The sequence below is a fragment of the Nicotiana tomentosiformis genome, chromosome 8, assembly GCF_000390325.3.
Source record: "Nicotiana tomentosiformis chromosome 8, ASM39032v3, whole genome shotgun sequence".
NCBI classification, from domain to species: domain Eukaryota; kingdom Viridiplantae; phylum Streptophyta; class Magnoliopsida; order Solanales; family Solanaceae; genus Nicotiana; species Nicotiana tomentosiformis.
Window position 1 is genome coordinate 119,714,377 of NC_090819.1, and position 23,481 is coordinate 119,737,857.

A 23,481-nucleotide genomic window follows, 5' to 3' on the forward strand; every position below is an offset into this window, starting at 1 on the left:
CTCTCATTTTATTTAAACTTTTATTTTCTATTTATGCACTAAATAAAAATCAGCTATTTCTAAAATGTTAAAAGAAATAATTTACATGGTTAGTTTACTGTTGGTTTGCTTAGCTGTAACGTTGGGCGCCATCACGGCATACAGGAGGAATTGGGTCGTGACAGTTACCTTAGCAATAAGGCACATGGACATGTGCGTTGCAAAACTAAATAGCTGCTCAATTTTCTAAAAACTTCACTGTCATCGTTGATCTTTACAAACTGAAACCATACCGAACCAACAACAATAACAACAATCCAGTATAATCATACAAGTGGGGTACGGGGAAGATAGTGTGTACGCAGAATAGTGAAGCCATATCGAATCGAATCCATACCAAATTAACTTTGGTACAGACGTACAGTATTTAGTATATATAATTGATAAACCGAATACCAAATTATTGAACCGAAGTTCTTAAATATTGAACCAAAGTACAGAACGCTCATCCCTAGTATATCTATTCATTTATAGAACTATTCTTGCACATTTATTTCCTTATCTAGCCAGATAGAAAGAAAATTACAATTTAATTAGGGGTGGGATAAAGGGATTTTACGTACAACTGAAGCAAATTGGTTGATTGAGTTTAATAAGTATTTTTGTAACAAACTAAAAACGGGTAACAATTAAATTTATACGCGGTTTTAAGGATACGTGATATAACTTGGCACAAATTGAGAATATATATATATATATATATATATATATATATATATATATATATATATATATATATATATATATTAATATTGAAATTGACTATGAAAGAAATGAATGCAAATCAAATGAATCAAATAGCCTTGGCCCTCGAGTTTGATCACCCTCAAACCAAGTGAAGATTCAACTGATATAAGAACAGAGTAACAAGATATTGAAAGCTAGAAGAAGGCAGTATATTGCTTTGTATTGCGTAAATGTGATGTGTCTTACAAATGATCATACCCCCTTTATATAGTAGGGGAGTCCTACTCTTGATACAATTCTAAATACAGTAATGAATCTCATGATAGGCTAATTAATCGGCATCTTCTTGATACGTGCCGGAATTTCTGCCGTGATCCTGGCCCGATTGCGGATATTTAGGCTTTTCGTGCCGGAATTTCTGCCACTACCGGTTCTGAACAGTCACCAGTACCGCAACTTTTGCACCAAAATATTTTTAATTCTCATTCATCTGCATACTATCTTAATTCTCTTTTCTCCTGTTCTTCAATGGCGAAAACTTCTAAGACCGTACCGCAAAATTAAGTTGCTTCTTCATCACGGCCCGCCGGCGGTGAGGCTGCGGCGGAACCTCACCTCGAGGAATTCGTTCCGGCAGGGTGCCCGGCTGTTATTGATTTTAGGGTCAAAAAGACCTCCTCGGTACCGGGCCGATGTGAGCCGGTCTCGAGGTACATATGCACAATCATCGAAGACCTCCTCACTAGGGTTAAACAAGACCGCAACTGGTGAATAAGCATGTGGTGGTTCCATCTCCCGAGGAATCGATCACTACTCACGTGGAGGGGTTTCTAAGTGTTTACACTTACCCCTTCACGTTGGGTCCCTTAGACCCCATCATCATTGCCTTTTGCAAGAGGTATGATGTGACCCTTGGCAAGATCCACCCCTCATTCTGGAGAATAGTGGTTCTCCTCCGATATTTTGTAAGAAAAATCGAGGGATATCCATTTATCCTCGACCACCTTATACGCCTCTACAGTCCCCGACTCTATCGAGGGGGCTGATCAAGCTTGCTCGCCGAGCCAGTAAGGCTCCATTATTGAGCATAGATGAAGCTCGAGACTGAGGTTGGATGGGCCGATTTGTTCGAGTAAGGACTTTGGACCTGATCCCTGCTAAAGACATGTCATTTCTCGAGAAATAGAACATGAAACCTAAGTAGTACTTCGCTTTGAGGTTTAATCTCGTTGCTTTTCTTCTTATTTCTTTCTTCATTGATGTTTATTGGCGTCGCAGCTGTGGCCCAGATGTCAGACCCAATTCCAAAACTTGAGGAATGGGTCAAAGGCCTTGTCTTACAGAGGCTGTACTCAGAGCGTGCTTGGATGGAGTTATCGAAGGGTCGATGAGAGGCCCGCAATCATGGTAAGTTTCTTTCTTAGAACGGTGATCGTTCAGGCTTCTTCTCGAGCTTACTCATCTTTTTTCCTTTGTAGGCCTCGGGAAGGATATTGCAATGAGGACCCCATCTGGTGAAGAAGAATTCCTTCCCCACCCACCTGCTCTGAAGCAAGCCAAAGAGAAGAAGAGGAAAGGGGCTCCGAGTTCCCCGGGCTCGGAAAAGAAGAGACCGACGAGGAGGTCTCGCAAGCCTAGGGGGCACGCCGGTGCTATGTCTTCGGACTCAATCCACCGATTAAGGGATGAGTACGAATAAGAAGAGGAAGATAATTCCAAACTGGTGGCCCGCGTGCGGGCCTGTGTCACCGTACAAAAAGTTCTCGAACCGACGAGCGCTGAAGTTGAAACATCCCAACATGAGGAGGTCAGTGAGAGAGCTCTAGCTGAATCTTCCGAGCCAGAAAGGGTCGAGCCCATTCAGCCCCAAACTAGGGGGGTTGAGAGAGAGACCGGGGATGACGGTTCATGAGCTGTAGAAAGTGCCCCAATAGACAAACTTGGAGCGGTCGACATCAGTGGGTCTCCTCAGATTTCTGATGCCATGATCTGTGAGGCCGGTATGTTGATTCCTCAGGGGGTGATTGATATCCACGGCTTCTTGGATGGGGTTGAGTCTGCTACTTTGGAAGACGTCACCGGGCTTGGTGACCTGCCGGTACCAAGGAAGGAACTGTCGTCGGGTGCCACCGGGTCTTCATCGGGCCCAAAGCTGGTGGATTGATTCCCGGATCCAAGTGTTAATCCTGACCGAAGACGATCAATAGATTTTTTTATTCCAGAGGACGCCCGGGTTTTCTCTGCCCCTGTGGGAGTCGCTAGTTAACTTCGGTGTTTGGTGACCGAAGAAGATCAGGCAGTGATGGACGAGGTGGAAACCCCCTGCCTATTCAATGAAGCTCAACAAGCATTAAATCGGGTAAATTCGCGTGTCTTTTCTTTCTCATATATTCTAACTTTTAAAGTTGTAAATAACCATAACATCTTACATTATGCTTGCAGGCTTTGGTGCTGCATCACGAGGCTTTCCTCCGATATCGGGAGGAATTAACTCATCATGAAGCCGAGGTCCGGGACCTCATTGAGAAAAGTGACACCTACAAGCTTCTCAGTGAGAAGCTTCAGGACGATTTAGTAACGGCTCAGGACGAGCATGCCAAGATGACCGAGCAGGTATTATGAGTGCTTCACGATAGTGAAGATGAATTGGAGATAGTAATTAACTATCCGATCCTGCAGGTCCGGTAGAGGCTCGAACAGATCAGGGAGCTTCATAAATAAGTAGATACAATACAAGTCGAGGCTGAAGAATTCAAGAAGAATATGGATATCTTAGCCTCGAAAAAGGAAACCGTCCAAGCACAACTGGAGTCGGTCGAGACCCAGCTCCAAGTTACAAAAGAGAAGGCCTCGGTGTAGGTCGAGAAAATCAAGGAGCTTCAATCTCAGTTGGACTTGGCTATTTCGGATAAGGCAAACTTAGCTAATGAACTCGAAGTGGCCAGATCTGAGGTAGTCGTGGACAACACCAAAGCTGATGCTAAAACGGCCCAATTTAAGGTCGATGTCGAGGCCATCCAGGGAGGGAGTTCATGCTCAGGGCTTCGATATTATGGCTGAAATAGGGAATGCCAAAGTAGAGGAAACCAGGGCCCAGAAGTTGGCCTTCCCTGAGGAAGACTTCAACAGCTTAAGCGAGTCTGAAGACGGGGAAGATCCCGAGGATAGAGATGTTACACCCAATGAAGTCCAGGCCACTTAGGCATTTTTAAGGCCGTTTTGGCCGTTGTAAATTTTTGTATTAGGCCGATCTGGCCTTTGTAAAAATTATTATATATATATATATAAAAGGATTTTCTTCCCCTTTGGCTCTCAAATTTTTCCTTTGCTTTATTACTTGTATTCACAGAGGTCGAAATGCCTTAGCATGAAACAACGAGGTTGTGTTCAAGGGTTCGAACAAATCTTACTTTTATTGCCTTTCTGGGTTAAGGCGTTATTGGGGTTCTATGTTACCGAAGATTATTCCCCGAAAATATCGTAAGTTTATGATTTTGTCGAGGGCAGCCTTTAGAACTGGTTGTGAAATTTTTTCTCTTTTTCAAAGGCCTGTTTTTTGTTACGGGTTTCGGAAGTCTCTGAGCCGTGTTAAATTGGCGTAGCCTTTTAGTTTGGGAACTGCCCATTGGGCTTATTTTCCCAATTCATCCGGACTTGCCCTAGATAACAATTCCCTAGTGGGTTAGTCGTGGCCTTTAGAAATCGGGGAGTTGCCTAATAGGTCTTTTACCCCCGAGGCCCGATGACTTGGGCTGTTTGAGTTGGATGGCAGTCCCCGAGTGAGGTGGTGTTCGTTCGCATTCTGGTTATGTATTGCCCTTGGGCTTGTTATTTTCGGAAGTACGAAGCTCTTTAAGGGGATGTAAAGAGGAAAAATTTTAAAACATAAGATGATTGCAAAGAAAGTACTTCTCTTTATTCTCTATCGAAACAATCATACATGCGTATATGTTTTATGCCAGGGCTCGAGCAATATACATGGGCACAGTTCGTTTTGACCGTTTGGCCCTTACAATAAATCCTATCTATCGAGACCCTTCCTTTATGAAGTAATTTCCTCACTAGAGTTGATATTCAAAGATAATGCATATCCGAGGGTAGCCCCCCAGTATTCGAGGTTGATTGCAAAGGAACCTCGGATATTGTTGAATTGATCTTCGGTGCTGATTCATAATCGGGCTTGATTCTAAGTTAGCACGATTCATTGTTGCCTCATTAAAATCTCGCCAAAAAACCCATTTGGGACAAAACCAGTCTAAGGGAAAAAGAGTGTAACACGTGCTTTCAGACCTAAAGACTTCATGCTGTTCGTCGAAATATCCATCGTCGTTTCTTGTTGACCACCTACAAGTGTTAGTCTGAAATAAAAGGGAAATGGAAAGGGGTCGTACCTTAGCAGTAATACCGTTTTAGGTGAGATATGTTCCAGTTGCTCGGTAGTTGTTCTTCATTCATCATTCCAAACGTGTAGGACCCTTTACCGGTGACCTTGAGAATTTGGTACAGTCCTTCCCAATTCGGACCCAATTTTCCTTCATTCGGATTTCGGGTGTTGAGGGTGACTTTCCTTAGCACTAAGTCCCTCATGTTAAAATATCAAAGATTGGCTATTCGATTGTAGTATCTCTCGATCCATTTCTTTTGGGCGGCCAATCAGACGAGGTCGGCTTCACGCCTTTCATCCAATAGTTCTAGACTCGTATTCATGGCCTCGTCATTTGATTCCTATGTTGCATATCGGGACCCAATACTCGGCTCTCCGACTTCGATCGGTATTAGATCTTCGGCGCCATAAACTAATGATAATGGGGTAGCCCCGGTACTGGACTTCGAGGTTGTGCGGTATGCCCAAAGAACTTCGGGCAGAATTTCCTTCCACTTTCCTTTGGCGTCGGTTAGCCTCTTCTTAAAATTTTGGATGATGGTTCTGTTGGTCAATTCGGCTTGACCGTTCCCGCTAGGATGATAAGGTGTTGATAGGATTCTTTTGATCTTATGATCTTCGAGAAATTTGATTACTTTGATGCCGATGAACTATTTCCCGTTATCACACACAATTTCGAATGGCATCCCGAATCGACATATGATGTGATCCCAAATGAAGTTGATGACTTCCTTATCCCTAATTTTCTCGAAGGCCTGTGCTTAAACCCACTTAGAAAAATAGTCAGTCATAAATAAAATAAATTGAGCTTTACTTGATGCCCATGGAAGAGGGCCAACGATTTCCATTCCCCGCCTCATGAATGGCCATGGTGACAAGACCGAATGGAGTAGCTCCCCGGGTTGGTGAATCATTGGTGCATGTCTTTGGCATTTGTCACATTTTCGAACAAACTCTTTCGCATCTTTCTCCATGTCGATCTAGTAATAGCCGGCTCTGATTACCTTTTGAACCAATGATTTGACACCGGAATAATTTTCGCAAGTGCCCTTGTGAACTTCCCTCAGAACATACTCGGTGTATCTAGTCCTAGACATATCGCTAGTGGACCATCGAATATTCTTCTAAACAAGGTTCCGTCTTCGGACAACGTGAATCATGCTGCCTTCGTGCGCAGGGCCCTCGATTATTTTGGATCTGAGGGAAGCTTTCCGGTTTTCAAATACTCTATGTATTTATTTCTCCAATCCCAGGTCAAGCTTGTGGAGTTTATCTCGGTGTGTCCTTCTTCGACCACTGACCTCATGAGTTGCACGACGGCCCCCGAATTGAGCTTGTAGTCCTCGACCAATGACCCTAAGTTTGCGAGGGCATCGACCTCACTATTCTGATCTCAAGGCACATGTTTCAAAGTCCACTCTTTAAATCGGTGTAAAGTTACTTGTAACTTATCTTGGTATCTGTACATTCGTTCTTCCCTAACCTCGAAGGTTCCGTTAACCTGATTCACCACGAGTAGGAAGCCACATTTGGCTTTGATCACCTCCGCTCCCAAGCCATTGGCTAATTCGAGACCTGCAATCATAGCCTCATATTCGGCCCTATTGTTAGTCAATTTCACAATTCTAATAGATTGTCTAACCACGTTGCCTGTGGGTGGTTTTAGTACGATGCCAAGTCTGGACCCTTTTGCATTCGAACCACCGTCCGTAAATAGGGTCCAGATTCTCGAGGATATACCCGAGTTTAACAACAACTCTCTTTCAACCTCAGGTACTAGGGCCGGCATGAAGTCAGCCACAAAGTCTGCCAAAACTTGAGATTTAATGGCTATTCGGGGTCGATATTCGATATCATACCCGCTGATTTCTTGGACCATTTGGCCAACCTCCCCGAAAGCTCGGGTTTGTGTATGATATTTCGAAGTAGATAAGTTATTACAACACATATGGGGTGACATTGGAAGTATAGTTTTCGTTTCCTAGAGGTGTTTATCAAAGCGAGCGCCAACTTTTCTAGGTGGGGATACCTAGTTTTGGCCTCATCTAAGGTCTGGCTAACGTAATAAATTGGAAATTATGTACTTTATTCTTCCCGAACTAGGACTCCACTTACCGCTATCTCTGATACTGCCAAATATAAGTACAATTGTTCGTCTGCCCTCGGCGTGTGAAGCAGCGGCGCGCTCGATAAGTAACGTTTAAGCTCTTCCAAGGCCTGCTTGCATTTCGGGGTCCATGTGAAGTTATTTTTCTTCTTCAACAACAAGAAAAATCGATGGCTCTTATCGGAGGACCTCGAGATGAATCGTCCCAGGGCGGCTATGCGCCCGGTTAACCTCTACACGACCTTTAAGTTATCTACTACCGTGATGTCCTCGATAGCTTTGATCTTGTCGGGGTTGATCTCGATTCCTCGGTTGGATACCATGAATCCGAGAAATTTTCCTGACCCGGCCCCGAACGCGCATTTTTCCGAGTTCAGCTTCAAGTTGTATTTCCTCAATATACTGTAGGTTTCCTGCAAATGCTTCAAATGGTCCTCTGCTCGCAGGGACTTAACTTTTTTTTTAAACCACTCCCAAATTAGGAGGATCTATAGTGGTTCCATACTTTCCCTCCAGCGTGACTCGAACCCAGGACCTAACGGTCGTGGGTGGAGGTACTTTTACTAACTAAGCAAGCCTCACTTGTCGCAGGGACTTAACTAACATATCATCAATGTACACTTCCATCGATTTTCCTATTTGTTCTTCGAACATCTGGTTTACTAGGCATTGGTACATGGCATCAGCAGTTTTTAATCCAAACGGCATTACGTTATATCAGTATGTTCCATATTTAGTGATGAACGAGGTCTTCTCCTGATCATCCGGGTTCATTTGTATTCGGTTGTACCTGGAATAGGTATCGAGAAAGCTGAGGATCTCATGGTCGGCCGTGGCATCGATCATGCGATTGATATTAGGCAATGGAAAAGAATCCTTGGGCATGCTTTATTTAGATCTTTGTAATCTACACACATTCTAAGTTTGTTTCCTTTTTAGGGACTACCACTACGTTTGCTAACCATTCGGTGTATTTTACTTCCCGGATGGACCCTATTTTAAGAAGCTTGGTTTCCTCGTCTTTGATGAAGGCATGCTTGATCTCGGACTGGGGTCTTCTTTTCTGCTTCACCGGATGGAACTTCGGGTCCAAGCTTAGTTTATGGGTGGTGATTTCCGGTGGGATCCTTGTCATGTCGAGATGCGACCAAGCGAAACAATCCATGTTAGCTATAAGAAATTGAATAAGTTTTTTCTTGAGCTCGGGAGTTAACCCCGTGGCCAGGTATACCTTTCGTTCCGGTAGATATTCGATTAGTATGACTTGTTCCAACTCTTCGACCGTTGATTATAAAGGATCGAGGGGCCCCATAATTATCATCTTCATCAGTCCCCTTCTTCTCTAGTTGGGTCGAGGCCGATGACTGTGGTTTATATTTAGACTCCTATTTTTCCTTCGAATTTGACCCTTTCGTCGATGAGAGTGCCGATACCGGAATAACTTCATCAACAGCAAACATTTCCTTTGCGGCGGGTTGCTCCCCGTAGACTGTTTTGATTCCCTCTGGTGTCGAGAATTTTATAAGTTGGTGAAGGGTCGAGGGCACTGCCCTCATGTTGTGGATCCATGGTCTCCCGAACAGGGTGTTGTACCTCATGTCGCCCTCGATCACATGGAACTTCATCTCCTGGATGGTCCCGGCCACATTCACTAGAAAAGTTATCTCGCCCTTAGTAGTTTCACATGCCATGTTAAATCCGTTTAGCACTCGGGCCGCGGGCACAACTTGATCCTGTAGGCCGAGTTGTGCTATGACCCTTGACCGAATGATGTTGGCCGAACTACCTTGATCAATTAACACACGTTTAACTTGAGTCTTATTCATGAGTACAGATATTACCAGTTCATCGTTATAGGGTTGCACGATCCCTTCTGCATCCTCGTTGTTGAAGGACAAGGTTCCTTCTGGTATGTAATCTTGGGTTCGCTTCTCCCTTGTGATCGACACCTTGGTGCGTTTTAACACTAGCCCTTGGGGAACATCGACCCCTCCGACAATTATGTGAATAACGTGTTGCAGTTCTTTTTGCTCGTTTTGTCTGTTGGAATCTCTATTTCTGAAATGATTCTTGGCTCGATCACTTAGAAACTCCCGAAGGTGCCCGTCGTTGAATAACCGGGCTACTTCTTCTCTGAACTATCTGCAATCTTCCGCTCTGTGGCCATGGGTGCCATGATACTTGCACATTTGGTTGGGATTTCTCTGGGTTGGATCGGTCTACAGAGGTCGAGGCCATTTAGTATCTTTGATATGTCCGATAGCCGATACGATGGCGGATGCATCGAAATTGAAGTTATATTCTAACAATCGTGGTGCTTCTTTAGGTCCGGTATGCCTATCGAAACCATTCTTGCTCATGAGCCCTCGAGAGCTCTGGCCTCGATCATTTTTCCTTTTCAGGGTTGCGCCCATGTCTGTTGCTACTATGATCTCCATTATACGGCTGATATCGATCCCTGTTCAACCTTGGTTCTCGATCAATGTCCCTTTTGATCCTGTCAATGGGCCTGATAGGATAAACGGACCCGGAAGGAGCCCCCAGCTGGTCGTCTTCGATTCTAATCTTCGATTGATACCGATTATGCGCATCAGCCCAGGTAACAACCAGGTACTCAATCAAGTTCTGCTTCAACTGCTGTGAAGCCATTGAGCTTCGTACATTTAGTCCTTGAGTGAAAGCTTGAACGACTCAATCATCGGCGACCGGTGGTAGATCCATTCATTCCATTTGTAACCGAGACTTAAACTCTCTGAGCATCTCGTTATCTTTCTGCTTTACCTTGAAAAGGTCCAACTTCCTAGTCTCGACCTTTATGGCTCCGGCGTGTGCTTTTACAAAATAATCAATAGAGTTAGGCGGTAAATTATGTTACCATATCATCGCTCCCTTTGACAAGGTCTCCCAGAATTTCTTTAGTAACACGAATTCAATCTCGTCGTCCTCTAAATCATTCCCTTTAATTGCACATATGTAAGAGGTGACATGCTCGTTCGGATCGGTCGTTCCATTATACTTAGGAATCTTGGGCATGCAGAACTTTTTGGGGATCGGTTTGGGAGCCGTGCTCGGGGGGAAGGGCTTTTGTACGAATTTTTTTGAATCCAAACCCTTCAATATTGGTGGTGCCCCCGAGATCTGATCAACCCTGGAGTTATAGGTTTCCACCTTCTTGTCGTTTGCTTCAATCTTCTTTTCCCCGATTCAACTTACTTCGTTAGTTCCTCGAGCATCTTCATGATTGCAGGATCGTTCCCCGATTCATTTCCATTCGATTTTCTTGACACCGATTCGACCCTGTGAATAACTTCCTGGGATGGCTCGAGCTCGATCCTGCTTGGTGCATGGTTCTGGTTTTGGAACTGTGTTATCGCGGCTTGTTGAGCTTGCAACATTTCGAAGATCATTCATTGGTTGATCCCGTCTCCTTCAACGTTTTGTGTGTTCTGAGTCACTGATCTGGCTCCACCACGAATGTTATTTTCGAGGTCGGTAGGTAAATTTGCATCGACAGCCACATGCGAATTAGCGTCGATCGGATCTGCGATCGGAATTCTAGCGGGATCAGCATGCGGTATCTCGTTACTAGACGCTATGTTGTTATTTTCACCTTGGTGACCGGACTCGTTGTCAACATGTAGAGGTGTTGATTGAGAGTTTGACATTTTTGTATTTTAGCCTCGAATCAAAGATACTCACAAGAACAAGTGTAAAATGGTGTGTGTTATAAAAGTTAGTACCAGGCAATCACTATTATAACAAATCAAAAACGGATAATAATTGAATTTATATGCGGTTTTAAGGATACGTGATATAACTTGGCATAAATTAAGAAAATATATATATTAATATTGAAATTGACTGTGAAAGAAATGAATACAAACCAAACGAATCGAATAGCCTTGGCCCTCGAGTTTGATCATTCTCAAACCAAATAAAGATTCAACTGATATAAGAACAGAGTAACAAGATATTGAAAGCTATAATAAGGCAGTATATTGCTTTGTATTGCGTAAATGTGATGTGTCTTACAAATGATCAGACCCCCTTTATATAGTAGGGGAGTCCTTCTCTTGATACAATTCTAAATACAGTAAGGAATCTCATGATAGGCTAATTAATCGGCATCTTCTTGATATGTGCCGGGAGTTCTGCCGCGATCCTCCCCCGATTGCGGATATTTTGACTTTCCGTTATTTGGCTCGATAAGCTTCCCTCGGTCTCACTCGATCTCTATCTTGCTCTGTCTCGATCTTGACCGATCTCGATCTTGATTGGTCTCTGGGTCACGACGCAACCTAACTCCGCACCATGGTTAGATATAATACGAGGTTGAACCTTGACCTATCATGTTCTAGTTTCGATTAATCATTCGAAGGGCAAATTCGATTTTAACAGTATAGAATTCTATTCTAATCATCCAATAGGGACATAATATCGTTCATATGCATGTGCAGCTTGCTATTGATATTGACATATTGATAGGCAAAGGAGATAGGGCACGTAGCCAACAATTACTTGGACAAAAATGGTTATTATGTGCAAAGACGTTGACATAGAGAGCATCCAACTATTTTCTCTTCAAACAAATAAGTAGGCACAGAAATAGGGGCAACACGTGTTTTGGGCAAGAGAAGTACTTTTCACATGCTGGAAAGCAATGCTGATTTTGTCAGGGTTTGCCCTGATATTATGGCATAATTAAAATTATTTTTCTTGATGGAAAAGAAAAAAAAATTGCTCGAAAAGGACTCTTCTATATGTATTCTTTTGTTGGAGGGAAAATTTTGTCGAGGATCTGTCAGAAACAGTCTTTTTATCTTTTTAAAGGTAAGGGTTAAGGTCTGCGTACATACTATTTATGTTTGTTATTGTTATTGTTGTTGTTTTTGGAGGGAAATTTTGCACTTTTATAAATTGAGGCTTCCTTCTCACAAAACACAATATCATCTCGTCTTTAAGTCTTAGTTAGGAGGAGAATTTATTCTCTCGTAATTTTTTCTCTTTTATATTAGTAGATTGATGTAGGTTACTTGACTAAACTATATTAAAATGTTATGCATTTTATACTCCCTCCGTTTTAATTTATATGAACATGTTTGACTGTGCACGAAGTTTAAGAAAAAATAAAGAATTTTAGAATTTGTGGTTCTAAACAAGTCAAAAAGAGATTCAAAGTATTTGTGTGCTTATAAAAATTTCTCATTAAAGGTAGAATTGAAAGTTCAAGCTAAATTGTTTCCAAATTTATAAAGGGGTCATTCTTTTTGGAACATACCAAAAAGGAAATATGTTCACATAAACTGGAACGGAGAGAGTAGTATAATTCTCTTTGTTGCTTGATTTACGATGTTAAAAGTTTGTTTTGATGGATTATCTCGATCTCATTAGATTTATTAATGTTCCTCTTATTTAATTGGCTTTGTTATGTCCTTGGGTAGGACTTCTTATAAGGAAAGGAAATTCCCTAAAGAGCAGCAAATATCTCTCAAAGATATGGCGTAAAAGAGTTATGTTTAACATAGTTAACAAAGAAATAAATAAAGAGAACAGAAGTGGACAATAAATTAGAAGATCACTATATTCCTAACTCGTAAAACTGTGATTTATATTATAACCTCTTGACTAACGAATTGATATTATGTTTAGATTGTGTAAAACAAATATTCACATAAACCATTAACCATCTTTCGACAACACTCAACAAGACAAAGATTCAAATATAATAAACCATTTAACCATTTTTAGACAACATCCCATAAGATAAATATTCAAATAAACCATTTAACTATATTTTTAGTTTCAACCATTGGGATGATGCCCCATTCCAGGACTTATACGAGTTCTTGTCCATATTAATATTTAAAAATGAAAAGACAACCAGATAAATTATTTAGAAAAATATATTTGCTAGAAGAAAGAAAAGAGAACATAAACGATAAAGACAAAGGGCTTTGACAAACTTCTTAAGCACTTATTTATTTTGATACAAGAGTGTGAAAAAGCTGAGAATTGGACAATAGGATTTTAAAGTTACAGAGAAATATGATTATTTGCAATTTGGTATTTTGAATTGACAATCTCAATCTAAACTTTTACACAAAGTATATAATCATTAAAAGGACGAAAACGTCGTTCTTAAGAATCAGCATATTTTCGTTAATTTCGGTAACAAGGTAAACATACCAAGGGTAATCTTGTCACCTAATGCTTTATTATTTTGGAAAGAGTTGGTCATGTAAGTTAAAAAAGTATTTCAATATTTTCTTTTTAGGTATAAGCTTTTTTCTATTTCCAAAAACTTCAGTTTTTATTTTTAAAATTGAAAATAAAAATTAAATCAAACACAACTGCAGAAAAACATAATCACGTGCTAATTTGTTCCATGTCTCTTTCTTTTTCCAAACGAAATATAAGTGTGCTTTGGGCACTTTTGCGGGGTATTATCACTTTTAATCGGTGACATAATCTATTTACATATGATAGTTAAAAAATATATAAACGTGTATAATTTTTATATATAACATACGGAATATATATATATATATATATATATATATATGCTATATATTTTTCTGCTATTATTTTTACAGCGGCTATATAGTGTCATTTTTTCTTTTTGTTGTCTACTCGATATGGGCTTGGCCGATAAGGTGATTTGCGCGCATAGGAGCATTCGGTGTCGCCGTTTAAATTTTGATCCCGATAATAACATTATTAGGAAAATAGATAATTACCAGTTTTTTTCATATAGTGATCATCAGAATTTGTCACGAAATATATCAACCGTTAGAGTTTTTTCTATGGGAAAATTTCAATCGCCAGGAGTACACTTTCCAAAATTTTGCCGGAGACTATTTTTGTCAATATTTATTTTATCGGATTCAAAATTTTAATGGTGGTTCTAAAAAGGTCCACCCACTTGTACAAGCCATCAGAAAAGCCCTTATTAAAATCTAAATGGACGCGGCCAGACGTGGAATACTCTTCAACCTATACCACATACTATCTATTATTTTATTTTATTTTTATATCATAAACAATTACACTATATGAATAAAAATATAATGCTTTTTTCATGGTTCTGATGATGCTTTTTCCGTGCATGATTCATGCTAATAACATTCAAAAATTTGAGAAATGCTAATAATACGATCTTATCCTTAGGCTATAGGGGTTTTCTTCTTTTCCTCAATTCTTCAATTAATGAAGTTCTCCTTAATTTCTTTTACAGCAGTAGATACTGGAGTATAGTAATATTTATTACTTCTTTGCAACTTGAGCTTCATTAATACGACTATTGTGATTCGTAATTTTATTCAAGCTTTTAATTAATTTAACGTTTCTTAGAATTTGACTCCACCTTTCATTGTAGTTCTAGAGAAAATAAAAGCCTCTATTTTCTTGTAAAATCTTAACACAGTTACCTTTTGGATATTTGCATTTAACACAAAGGATGAAGAATGTAATTTTACGGAATAAATGATAGAATTTTATTTGCTTTAAAACAAACTAAATAAACAAGAAAAAATAAATAAAAAATGAAAATACAAAGCTCCGTGAGTTCCGGCCAGATAATTGGAAATCACGTGCTGTTACACTGTCCAAGTAAAGCCGTTCACATATCCCAAATACAAAAGCGTACACGAAGTGTTTTACGTATATTTAGTATGTACGTGTATACCTCAACAATAATTATAAATAGCTTGACAACCTGAATACTGAAAATAAAAAAATAATAGAGTTTCGTCTCGTATATTCTAGATCCGCCTCTGAGTATATTATTATTTTTTTGAAAAGAAACGGAAGTTTTAAAATTAAGTTCCAAGCCAGCTCAACTATGCTAAATAAATTCGGACATAACAATTATATCGAGGCCAGAATTATGCGAACACTTATTTTCTGGATGATTTGAGATTGTTATCTATCATTATTTTTCTGGAAAAAACCAAATTAATGAGTTGTAAACGTACTTATGCTGCTCTAGTCCTTGGTCTTCCCCTGTTTCCTCTATAGTCTCTACAGTGACTTCATATATTTCTGCTTCTTGTCAATTCCATTTTACTTACCTCGTTTTCTACAATTATTAAGTTGATACAAACAGCCGAAGATCTTTCCACTTGATTTTCCACCTTGTTTGTCGTTTCATTATAGTTTCTCATTCAAGGTTCATTTTTCACCACAATTTTTGCCACCTAAGACCCTTTACCTTAACTTTTTGCTATAAAATATCATTTCTTAACCATACTACTTAACAACAAATCCGTTTCTACATTTTTATTCTTTAGTTTTGAATCTTTTTAGTACTCTCCGATGGGTGGAATATGCCCAAGATATTCTTGTTTTTAGTCTGCAAGGATATCTGCAGGTTTTTTCACAAAACGTTTCCAGATTTTGAGATCACAGATGATATAATAATTTTTGGGTATTTATTGAGTAAAAACAGTTGGTTTTTCAGTGGACTGAGCTCTCTGGAATTAGTTTAAACGACAAGAAAAAGGCTTTGTTTTTGTAGTGTGTAAAGAATGGAGTTGGAATTGGTTAATTCCAAGTTCTTGTCTTTATCTAAGTTAGTTGGTAGAGAGGTGAAGAAATCAAGCTCATTTCTTGATACAAAACTAATGTTTGGTCTCAATGGGACTCACAAGTTCTGTTCTTGCAGAGGTAATTTTCTAATGTGGGAAAATGAGAAGTTTTAAACATGGGGTTTTTGTTGTTTTCATTTTAATTTTCTCTTTAGATTTTGGATTTCCTTAGTTTAATCAGAAGATCATTAGGCCAGCCCCATGTTCTTCTTTCCCTTTTCTAATCTTCACCCCCCCCCCCCCCCAAACAGCTACAGTTCAACAGTCTTATGAGCTAATTTGCACTAAAGATGGTTAAACAAATGCATACATTTTTCTTGCTGCCTTGCATTTGTTTAAATGGTGAACCGTCCTTTTAGTGTCTTGTGCTATGTTGCTAAACTCTTAAAAAACGTTGTCGGGCCTTCATGTACGCGGGGGGGGGGGGGGGATGCAATTTTTCCAGTTTTTGAGTTCTATCTGAGAAAATCTTATGCTTGTGTTATACCAAGCCTTTTTCATTTTTGGGTTGTTTTTGCCCTTTTGAGGTTTTATTACTATCTTTTGTAGCAGCAGAAAATGTAGAGAACTTCTAATGCTAGAGATACTACTATCTTTTTCTTATTATTTGTTATTACATATAATAATGGACTTATACCTCAAGGGATTGAGGGGTAGTTGTTGTTAGGCTCCAGGTCATTAAAGTAGAACAATCTACCATGAGGCAGTACAAAGTATCATTAGACAAGAAATAGAAGGCAGTGGCTACATCTGAGATGATAACATAGTAATGCTAAAAGTAGATGATATATGTTCGATATTTCTTCTGACATTCATATTGGCTTTTGCCTGTTTTACATCTAGGTGTTGTACTCAAGGCTTCTTATGATGCTGCAAGCTCTATTAGCAAAGAGAATCTTGTAGTAGACACTTTTTCTTGTCAGATAAATGGTACAGGACTGTATCTTAGAGATGTAAGAATGCTTGATGCTTCTGATGATGAATATGGAGGAGTAGTCATTAATCATCAAACACTCCCATCCAATCCCAATATATTTGCATCTGTACTTCGCGCATCTCTCTCCCACTGGAAAATGAAGGTACTTCCATTGCATTTTCACTTTTCGCTTGTTCTATTGCGGAGATGCTTGTGATTGTAGAACAACGCACGTGCCACCAGTCTGAGTGTTTCTTCAGATATAAATATATTACTACAATTTATGGAACACCTAGTTTCTAATTGATGTTGCACACTGCAGGGGAAGAAGGGAATTTGGCTTAAATTACCAGTTGAGAAATGTGATCTTGTTCCTGTAGCAGTAAAGGTATTGACTATCATCAGTACTAAACTTTTTTCTTCAAATAATTTTGGTTTTAGTATCTGAAGAATAAAGTATATAGCATGATCCTATAGTGCAAAGTCAAACTCTAAAGTAACTTATTTCATAGGAAGGATTTCAATACCATCACGCGGAAAGAGGATATATCATGATGACATATTGGCTTCCCGATGATCCGTGCATGCTTCCTTCTAATGCATCTCATCAAGTTGGAGTTGGGGGTTTTGTGATCAATGACAAAAATGAGGTACATATATCTGTTAAAAAGACACTCCTAGCTACTATATATAGCATGCCATAATATTACATGTATATCTTCTGTAGTCCCTTGACCTCAAGAAATGACTGCTTTAGGTGCTTGTTGTACAAGAGAAACATTCTGCGCCCGCTCTTTCAGGTCTATGGAAAATACCAACTGGCTTCATTCTTGAGGTATGTTCTGGTTACAGTTTTGTGCAAACATGAAATCTTCACTTCAATCACTAAACTCATTCTAACTTTTAATGCCAATATCAGTCGGAGGAGATCTTTACAGGAGTCGTGAGAGAAGTGAAGGAGGAGACTGGGGTAAGATGTTCATAGGAACATATTTCCCCTATAAATATGCAATCTAGAGCTGCCATAACATAACATTCGTTTCTAATCTTTCCAGATCGATACTGAATTTGAGGAGGTTATTGCTTTCAGGTGAGAAAATGTTTGTCTCTTCAAATGTCGATGGATTCTATCTTTATGAAAAGTGGCTACTTTTTGTGTTTCTACCAGATAGCAGAAAAGAAGTAGAAAGAACAAAAAACATAAAAGCTAAATTATCCAAGCAAAAGATTTGGTCCAATACATAGCATCTTCGGAACTTCATTCACCGTCCATTTCACTTCTTGCTTCTGGTGAGGCATTTGTGGAAAGGATGTGAATCTGATACAGACATTTTGTTAGAAAAGCTATAGAACTATCCTTGATAATGAATTTGGCTTTTAGCTCTCTGATATGTTATTTAAGTGACACATTATAGCATGTGAACATGGTGATTGCATTCAACACTATTTGTTCATTTTACCATCTCCCAAGTAGAGACCATTATTCAATTTACCATCTGTTCTTCTTCAGGCATGCTCACAATGTAGCTTTTGAAAAGTCCGATTTATTCTTCGTCTGCCTTTTAAGACCCCTGTCAACAAGGATCATGGTTGATGATCTGGAAATTCAGGCAGCCAAGGTAAGCATGTTGAAAAAGAAACCTGTCATTTATTTTCCTACAATAGACGACATGTTAAAAGGTTTCCCTCTTCCCATCTCAGATTCTCAGTGGTCATACGACCCATATTATATACTTGTCTCTCCATTATCTGTACCTCTGGAGTAAAGATATGAAAAACTTCAATAATATTGAGAAAGAAAATATGAGCTTACACCGAAATGTTTCTGTGATTTTGACATCTTATTGGGCAGGCTATAGTTTCAGGGAATTGGTTGCGTTTCATTACTGTCTGAAGCCTTTAGTTAAGGGAGTAGGGGAGGGGTTACAGCCGTGAATGCACAAATAGGCAATGGGATTGAATTAATTGACAAGCACGGAATAGTAGACAAACTTAGAGGCAATGAGAAAATAAGGACTTGAAACGAAGTCTTACTTAAGCTGCCTGTCTTTATAATGCAGTGGATGCCTCTCGTCAAGTTCGTTGAGCAGCCATTAGTCCAAGCAGATAGCATGTTTAAAAAGATCATAGACATTTGCATTGCTCGGCTGGGAAAGCGTTACTGTGGATTATCTGTCCATCAACTAGTCTCTACATTTGATGGTAAACTATCCTCCTTGTACTTCAACACAGTAGAAGATTCAAATTCCAACTGTCAAGCCAACTAGCATCGCGATCAGCATTTTCAATGCATTTTTAGATCTCGACTTCCCTTCGATGAAGATAGATCATCTTCCACTATGGATTAGTGACCTGTAATAAGAAAGTTATCTCAGAGTTTCCGATGGAGCAAAAAACAAAGGAAAAGAAAAAAGTTAATACAGTGTATATATCTTCTCCTTTGGACATGGACTCTGTAAATATGTGACATTTATGTTTCTTATGACTAATTTAACTTTCAGTATTTTTTGCCACTCCACTAATATCTTTCCTTGCCCTTTTTTATCCCCATCATAACCTTAGTTGTTGTATGAAGTATGAACTTATTGTGGGTAGGTGACTTTCACAGAAGTTTGGCTTATGGTGCTTGAATATAGTTAGGGGTGTCAATGGTTCGGTTCGACCAGTTATTTTATAAAATATGTACCATACCAATTTTTTCGGTTATTCTCTTTTGCATAACCAAAATAAGACTTTTCGAAACCTGCTCAATTATCTCGGTTTATCTTTGATATCGATACGGTTCGGTTATTTTTTTGTATTTTTCTTTAAATGGCATTTAAGAGTCGCTAATAGAAGTTAGAATACGATAAGATACGTACGTACTTAGGACTTCGGCAAAACTCTAGAAGATACGTACTTATCTGAACTGTCCTGACCCCCCTTCAATACAGTGGATGTCTCTACAGATGAAGATGTTTCTTGTGCACGTTCAGAATAGTTAAACAATCTTGTCCTGTCCACTTCTGGAGTTTTTTCTTTTGGTTCCTCACAGTCGCTACACTTATTGACAGAACCTGATCCATCCAATGACTTCTCCTTTCCTGAAGACAAACCCTTGCACCGGGCAGAAACTTCAGTTTTTGGGTCAACTTGCCTGCTATCAAATGCCTGCATATCAACACCTTTATCTCCACCGTTCAGGAAATCAGGTCTCTTACAACATTTCCTGTAACTGTGTCCCGGGAACCAAGAACATGAAATGAATCCTCAGACCCACAGCCCTTCTTAGGGTCCTGAAACAAGTTCTGGTAGGCGCACCTGGGGCTATCTAGTTCAAAAATCATTGGTTCAGACATAAAACATGAGGAAGCATGTTCACCAGGATATTTGATAGACCCTTTGAGGTTCGGTTGGTCAATGTGTAACTTAGGCTCCTGGTCACCAAGGGCATCTCCAATCGATAAGTCTGAACAAGTGCATACATGTCTTTTGGACCCTGAAGTTTGGAAGAAATATCTGGATCTTGAATTTGGCTCTCCTGGATCACGTCTAGCCTCCCTCAATCCATCATTGTTCAGGTCTAACCTCTTCTCATAGAAAGCAGGATGGTAATCAGCTGCCTTTGCACTTGGTTGGTTCAGTGGCCGTGATAACTTCGTTGGCTCATCCATTTCTTTCCCTTACTGAATATCATTCCTGTTCAGTTTCTTCCATTAGCAAATAACTTCTCGTCTCCTTGCTCCAATCGGATATATCCTGGCTTCTCCTTTTATTATTTGAGTTCTTTTGTTGTCTGTCTAAGTCAACCACCACTGGATGAGAGAAAAAAAAAACTGATTATATTGCTCAAGTCAATAAGGCAATAAGTACAAACGACATTGACCTGCAGTGGACGAAGATGATTCTTCGCTGAAGAGAAGTCAGTATGTCCATGAGAATAAACTGAATCAGTTCATTAGCAATTGAAAGGCTCAGAAGAGAGACCAGTAAACTGTAAGAACTTCAAATGGCAACCTCAATAAACTTGAATTGTTCCTTGCATCTTCATTTGCAAACCGCGTCCCCTCAGCATGGTCTATATAATCCATAAAATGAGGATTTGTACATCCCATGGAAAACCTGCCAGTCAGAAATAAAAGAGTTTTAACCAACCAAAGAACCCCCCTCACACATAGAAGCCAGAAAAGATGAGGAGAAGACATTAAGGACCCTACCATTCCAAATTGTGTTTGAACTCTCCTTGCTTTTGGCGAAGATTTCTTCATTCTCAAAAGTGTACAGATCAGTGAAATTGTTATCAATAGAGGAGAACCATTTGGTATCTAGTAACTCCTGTTCCGCGCTGCCACGTAAATCTGCTGGAGCAAGAGAATCTGTTTAAAGGTCTCGTACAAAAAGGTAGTTCTACGTCCACCATCATGCTATCCTGTTGTGCGTCCACACAACCAATTAGGGCTGGTATAACGGAAGGACATCTGCATTGCCAGAAGCCCAGAACACTGCTACAAATAACCAACTGCTTTTTTTTTTTTTTTTTTTTCATACGGTGAGGGGTTTATTTAAAAGAAAAAAGAAAAACAAAAGCATGCCTATATTGAAAAGATGATGGAATGGAATAGAATAAAGGCATTTCCTCATTTTCAAGATCAAGAGCATAAAATAGCTGTACATATCAAGTGAAGCAATAAACACGAAATCTGTAGAATTTAAGATACAGCTGAGGCATGCCCACCATTTAAAAACCAGACATACTGAAACTAAAAGGAAACATAAAGTTGTTGGAAGCCTGGAACTTGGTTTACTCAACCATCGGTAAAGCCTACACCCGTTTGATACCATAAGGTATAATAGATGAAGAGGGTGTGTTTGGTGTGGCATAATTATTATAGAACCTTGAAAATTATTTCCTAAATCATTTTTATGTGTTTGGTTGGATATGAAGATACGTGAGATATGATAGTGATAGAAAGTGGAGATAGGGCATGGGTGCGGTGTTTCAAAACAGGTTGATATGATGGTTACATATTGGTTTAAGCATGAGATCTGGAGTGAGAGTTTGTATAATTGTAGACAAATAGGCATATGCTCATAAAAGCCAAATTCCTGATTTTTCATCAAGAAAACATTTATCCTAACTACACACACCAGACAAAAAGTGAAGCTAGAAAGAAATACAGCAGTAAGCTTACAATTATGGGAAATGAAGTAATAGAAGCACTAAGATTTCAACAGGTAATGGTCCAGCATCCCATGGAAAGGAGAGACTAATAAAGATAGAAGGTGATAAACTCAGAGAGGAAGTGTTAGTCATAAAACATGCAGCGAGCTAGCAACCCTAACTGAATGAAAGTAGCATCAGGAAGTGCTCTCACCAATTCACGTTCAATGCCATTTGTCCCTCTGTTAAGGTAGTCAAATGAAAGAGCTTTTCTCCTAGCCCTTGGGGGTGAGGACCTACCACACGATAAGGGTCTGCAGTCATGCAACATAAAAGCAGCATTTAGCAGGAGCAACTTCAAAGATTTCCATGCAACTCTGTGTGGTGATAGCGATAAAGCATAAAATGTGTCCATAATCAGCTTATTGAAGCATGAAAGTATGCCAATTTAAGGTCCTATGTAAGATTGAATTTTCCATTGAAAGTTGGTGAGCATCCAAATACTGCAACCTGAGAATCAATCAGGTGTCTAGTACTTGCAAAGAATCCTCTCTAGTATTCCAAAATGTAATATAAGCATGAGGCGTGCATGCATTGATTGAACATATATCTATGGCTTTGATTTTAAAATACACCCTTAAGCACACTGTGCATCCCATAGAGGTAACTCAGAGCACTTTCCAGTGGCTAGATTACCTCAACTTACCAAGTGAGCATTATCAAGGATTTGGGTGGTTATCTGTGACTGTATTACTTATTTGCTTATCTGGAAATACTTAAGAACCTCTACTGAATTTGGAGTTCCTTCTTGCTGGATGCAACATTACAACAAACTACATTCCCATAACATTAATGCCTCATCTTCTGTTTACGAAAGCTTTATGTCTCATCTTCTGTTTACGAAAGCTTTATGTCAGTGGCAAAGGGGACATAGTTCAAGCATACAATTTTATCATCTATGATGATCTGCTAACAGCCAGATGATCTCTTCAAAACCTGGGAAATGTAATGCATGGCTCTCCAAATGTGCAGATGTTGTTTTCAGTCAATAAAACTGGTAGAGGCAGCTTTCACGGCCGGTTTTAAATTTGAAACCTATCCATAATCTTGACTTCCAACGGTAGTCCTAACTACTACTTATTCAGGAGGAATCCATTTATCCCTTTTTGGTTGTCATAAAATCTCGTAAAGATGGTATTTGCAAAATTATCATTCATGTTCTGTTATTCTTGATGCATAAAGTACAATTACCTGCGAGGTACCTGCGGTGAATGGAATGGTGTAGACATTTCAACTTTACCTAAACCTATCGGACAAAAAGGCATTTGATCAAATATCCATTCTAAAAGAACTGAAGGCACGTATAAAGAAAGATAGTTCGTCACTCCTTTTCCCTGCAAACTAGAAATGATCCGTAAAGAGCATAAAGTAGAAAGCAAAATGAAGAAATAATGATAGGAGTAGCGGACAATGATATAATTAGAATTAGAATTGTGATGAGAAAAATTATATAAAAATATAATTATAATTAGAATTGTGATGAGAAAAATTATATATATACATATAACTAAAACCATAATAAACAAAGAGTCATAAAGGAAGAATATTAAAAAAAAAAAAAAA

At 39.3% G+C, this 23,481-nt stretch overlaps 1 protein-coding gene and 2 long non-coding RNA genes across 4 annotated transcripts; 1 reads left to right on the forward strand and 2 right to left on the reverse strand.

Moving 5' to 3' along the window:
- Positions 1–15,414: 15,414 nt before the first annotated feature.
- On the forward strand, positions 15,415–19,231 carry LOC104103237 (nudix hydrolase 8). The gene is made up of 9 exons (XM_009611129.4): positions 15,415–15,881; positions 16,646–16,881; positions 17,041–17,106; positions 17,231–17,368; positions 17,476–17,553; positions 17,638–17,688; positions 17,774–17,808; positions 18,229–18,337; positions 18,779–19,231. The coding sequence occupies exons 1-9, from the start codon at positions 15,743–15,745 to the stop codon at positions 18,983–18,985; spliced, it is 1,059 nt and encodes a 352-aa protein (XP_009609424.1). The 5' UTR covers positions 15,415–15,742; the 3' UTR covers positions 18,986–19,231.
- A 392-nt stretch (positions 19,232–19,623) lies between these two features.
- LOC104103238 (uncharacterized) lies at positions 19,624–20,821 on the reverse strand. 2 transcript variants are annotated; one of them, XR_011410588.1, is made up of 3 exons: positions 20,715–20,821; positions 20,080–20,609; positions 19,624–19,854 (listed from the first exon to the last, which is right to left on the reverse strand). It is a non-coding gene; the product is annotated as an uncharacterized lncRNA (long non-coding RNA). The 2 variants fall into 2 exon arrangements; XR_011410587.1 differs by having other exon boundaries at positions 19,624–19,868.
- Positions 20,822–20,911: 90 nt separating this feature from the next.
- Positions 20,912–23,378, reverse strand: LOC104103240 (uncharacterized). The gene is made up of 3 exons (XR_011410586.1): positions 23,110–23,378; positions 22,073–22,172; positions 20,912–21,126 (listed from the first exon to the last, which is right to left on the reverse strand). It is a non-coding gene; the product is annotated as an uncharacterized lncRNA (long non-coding RNA).
- Positions 23,379–23,481: the final 103 nt, after the last annotated feature.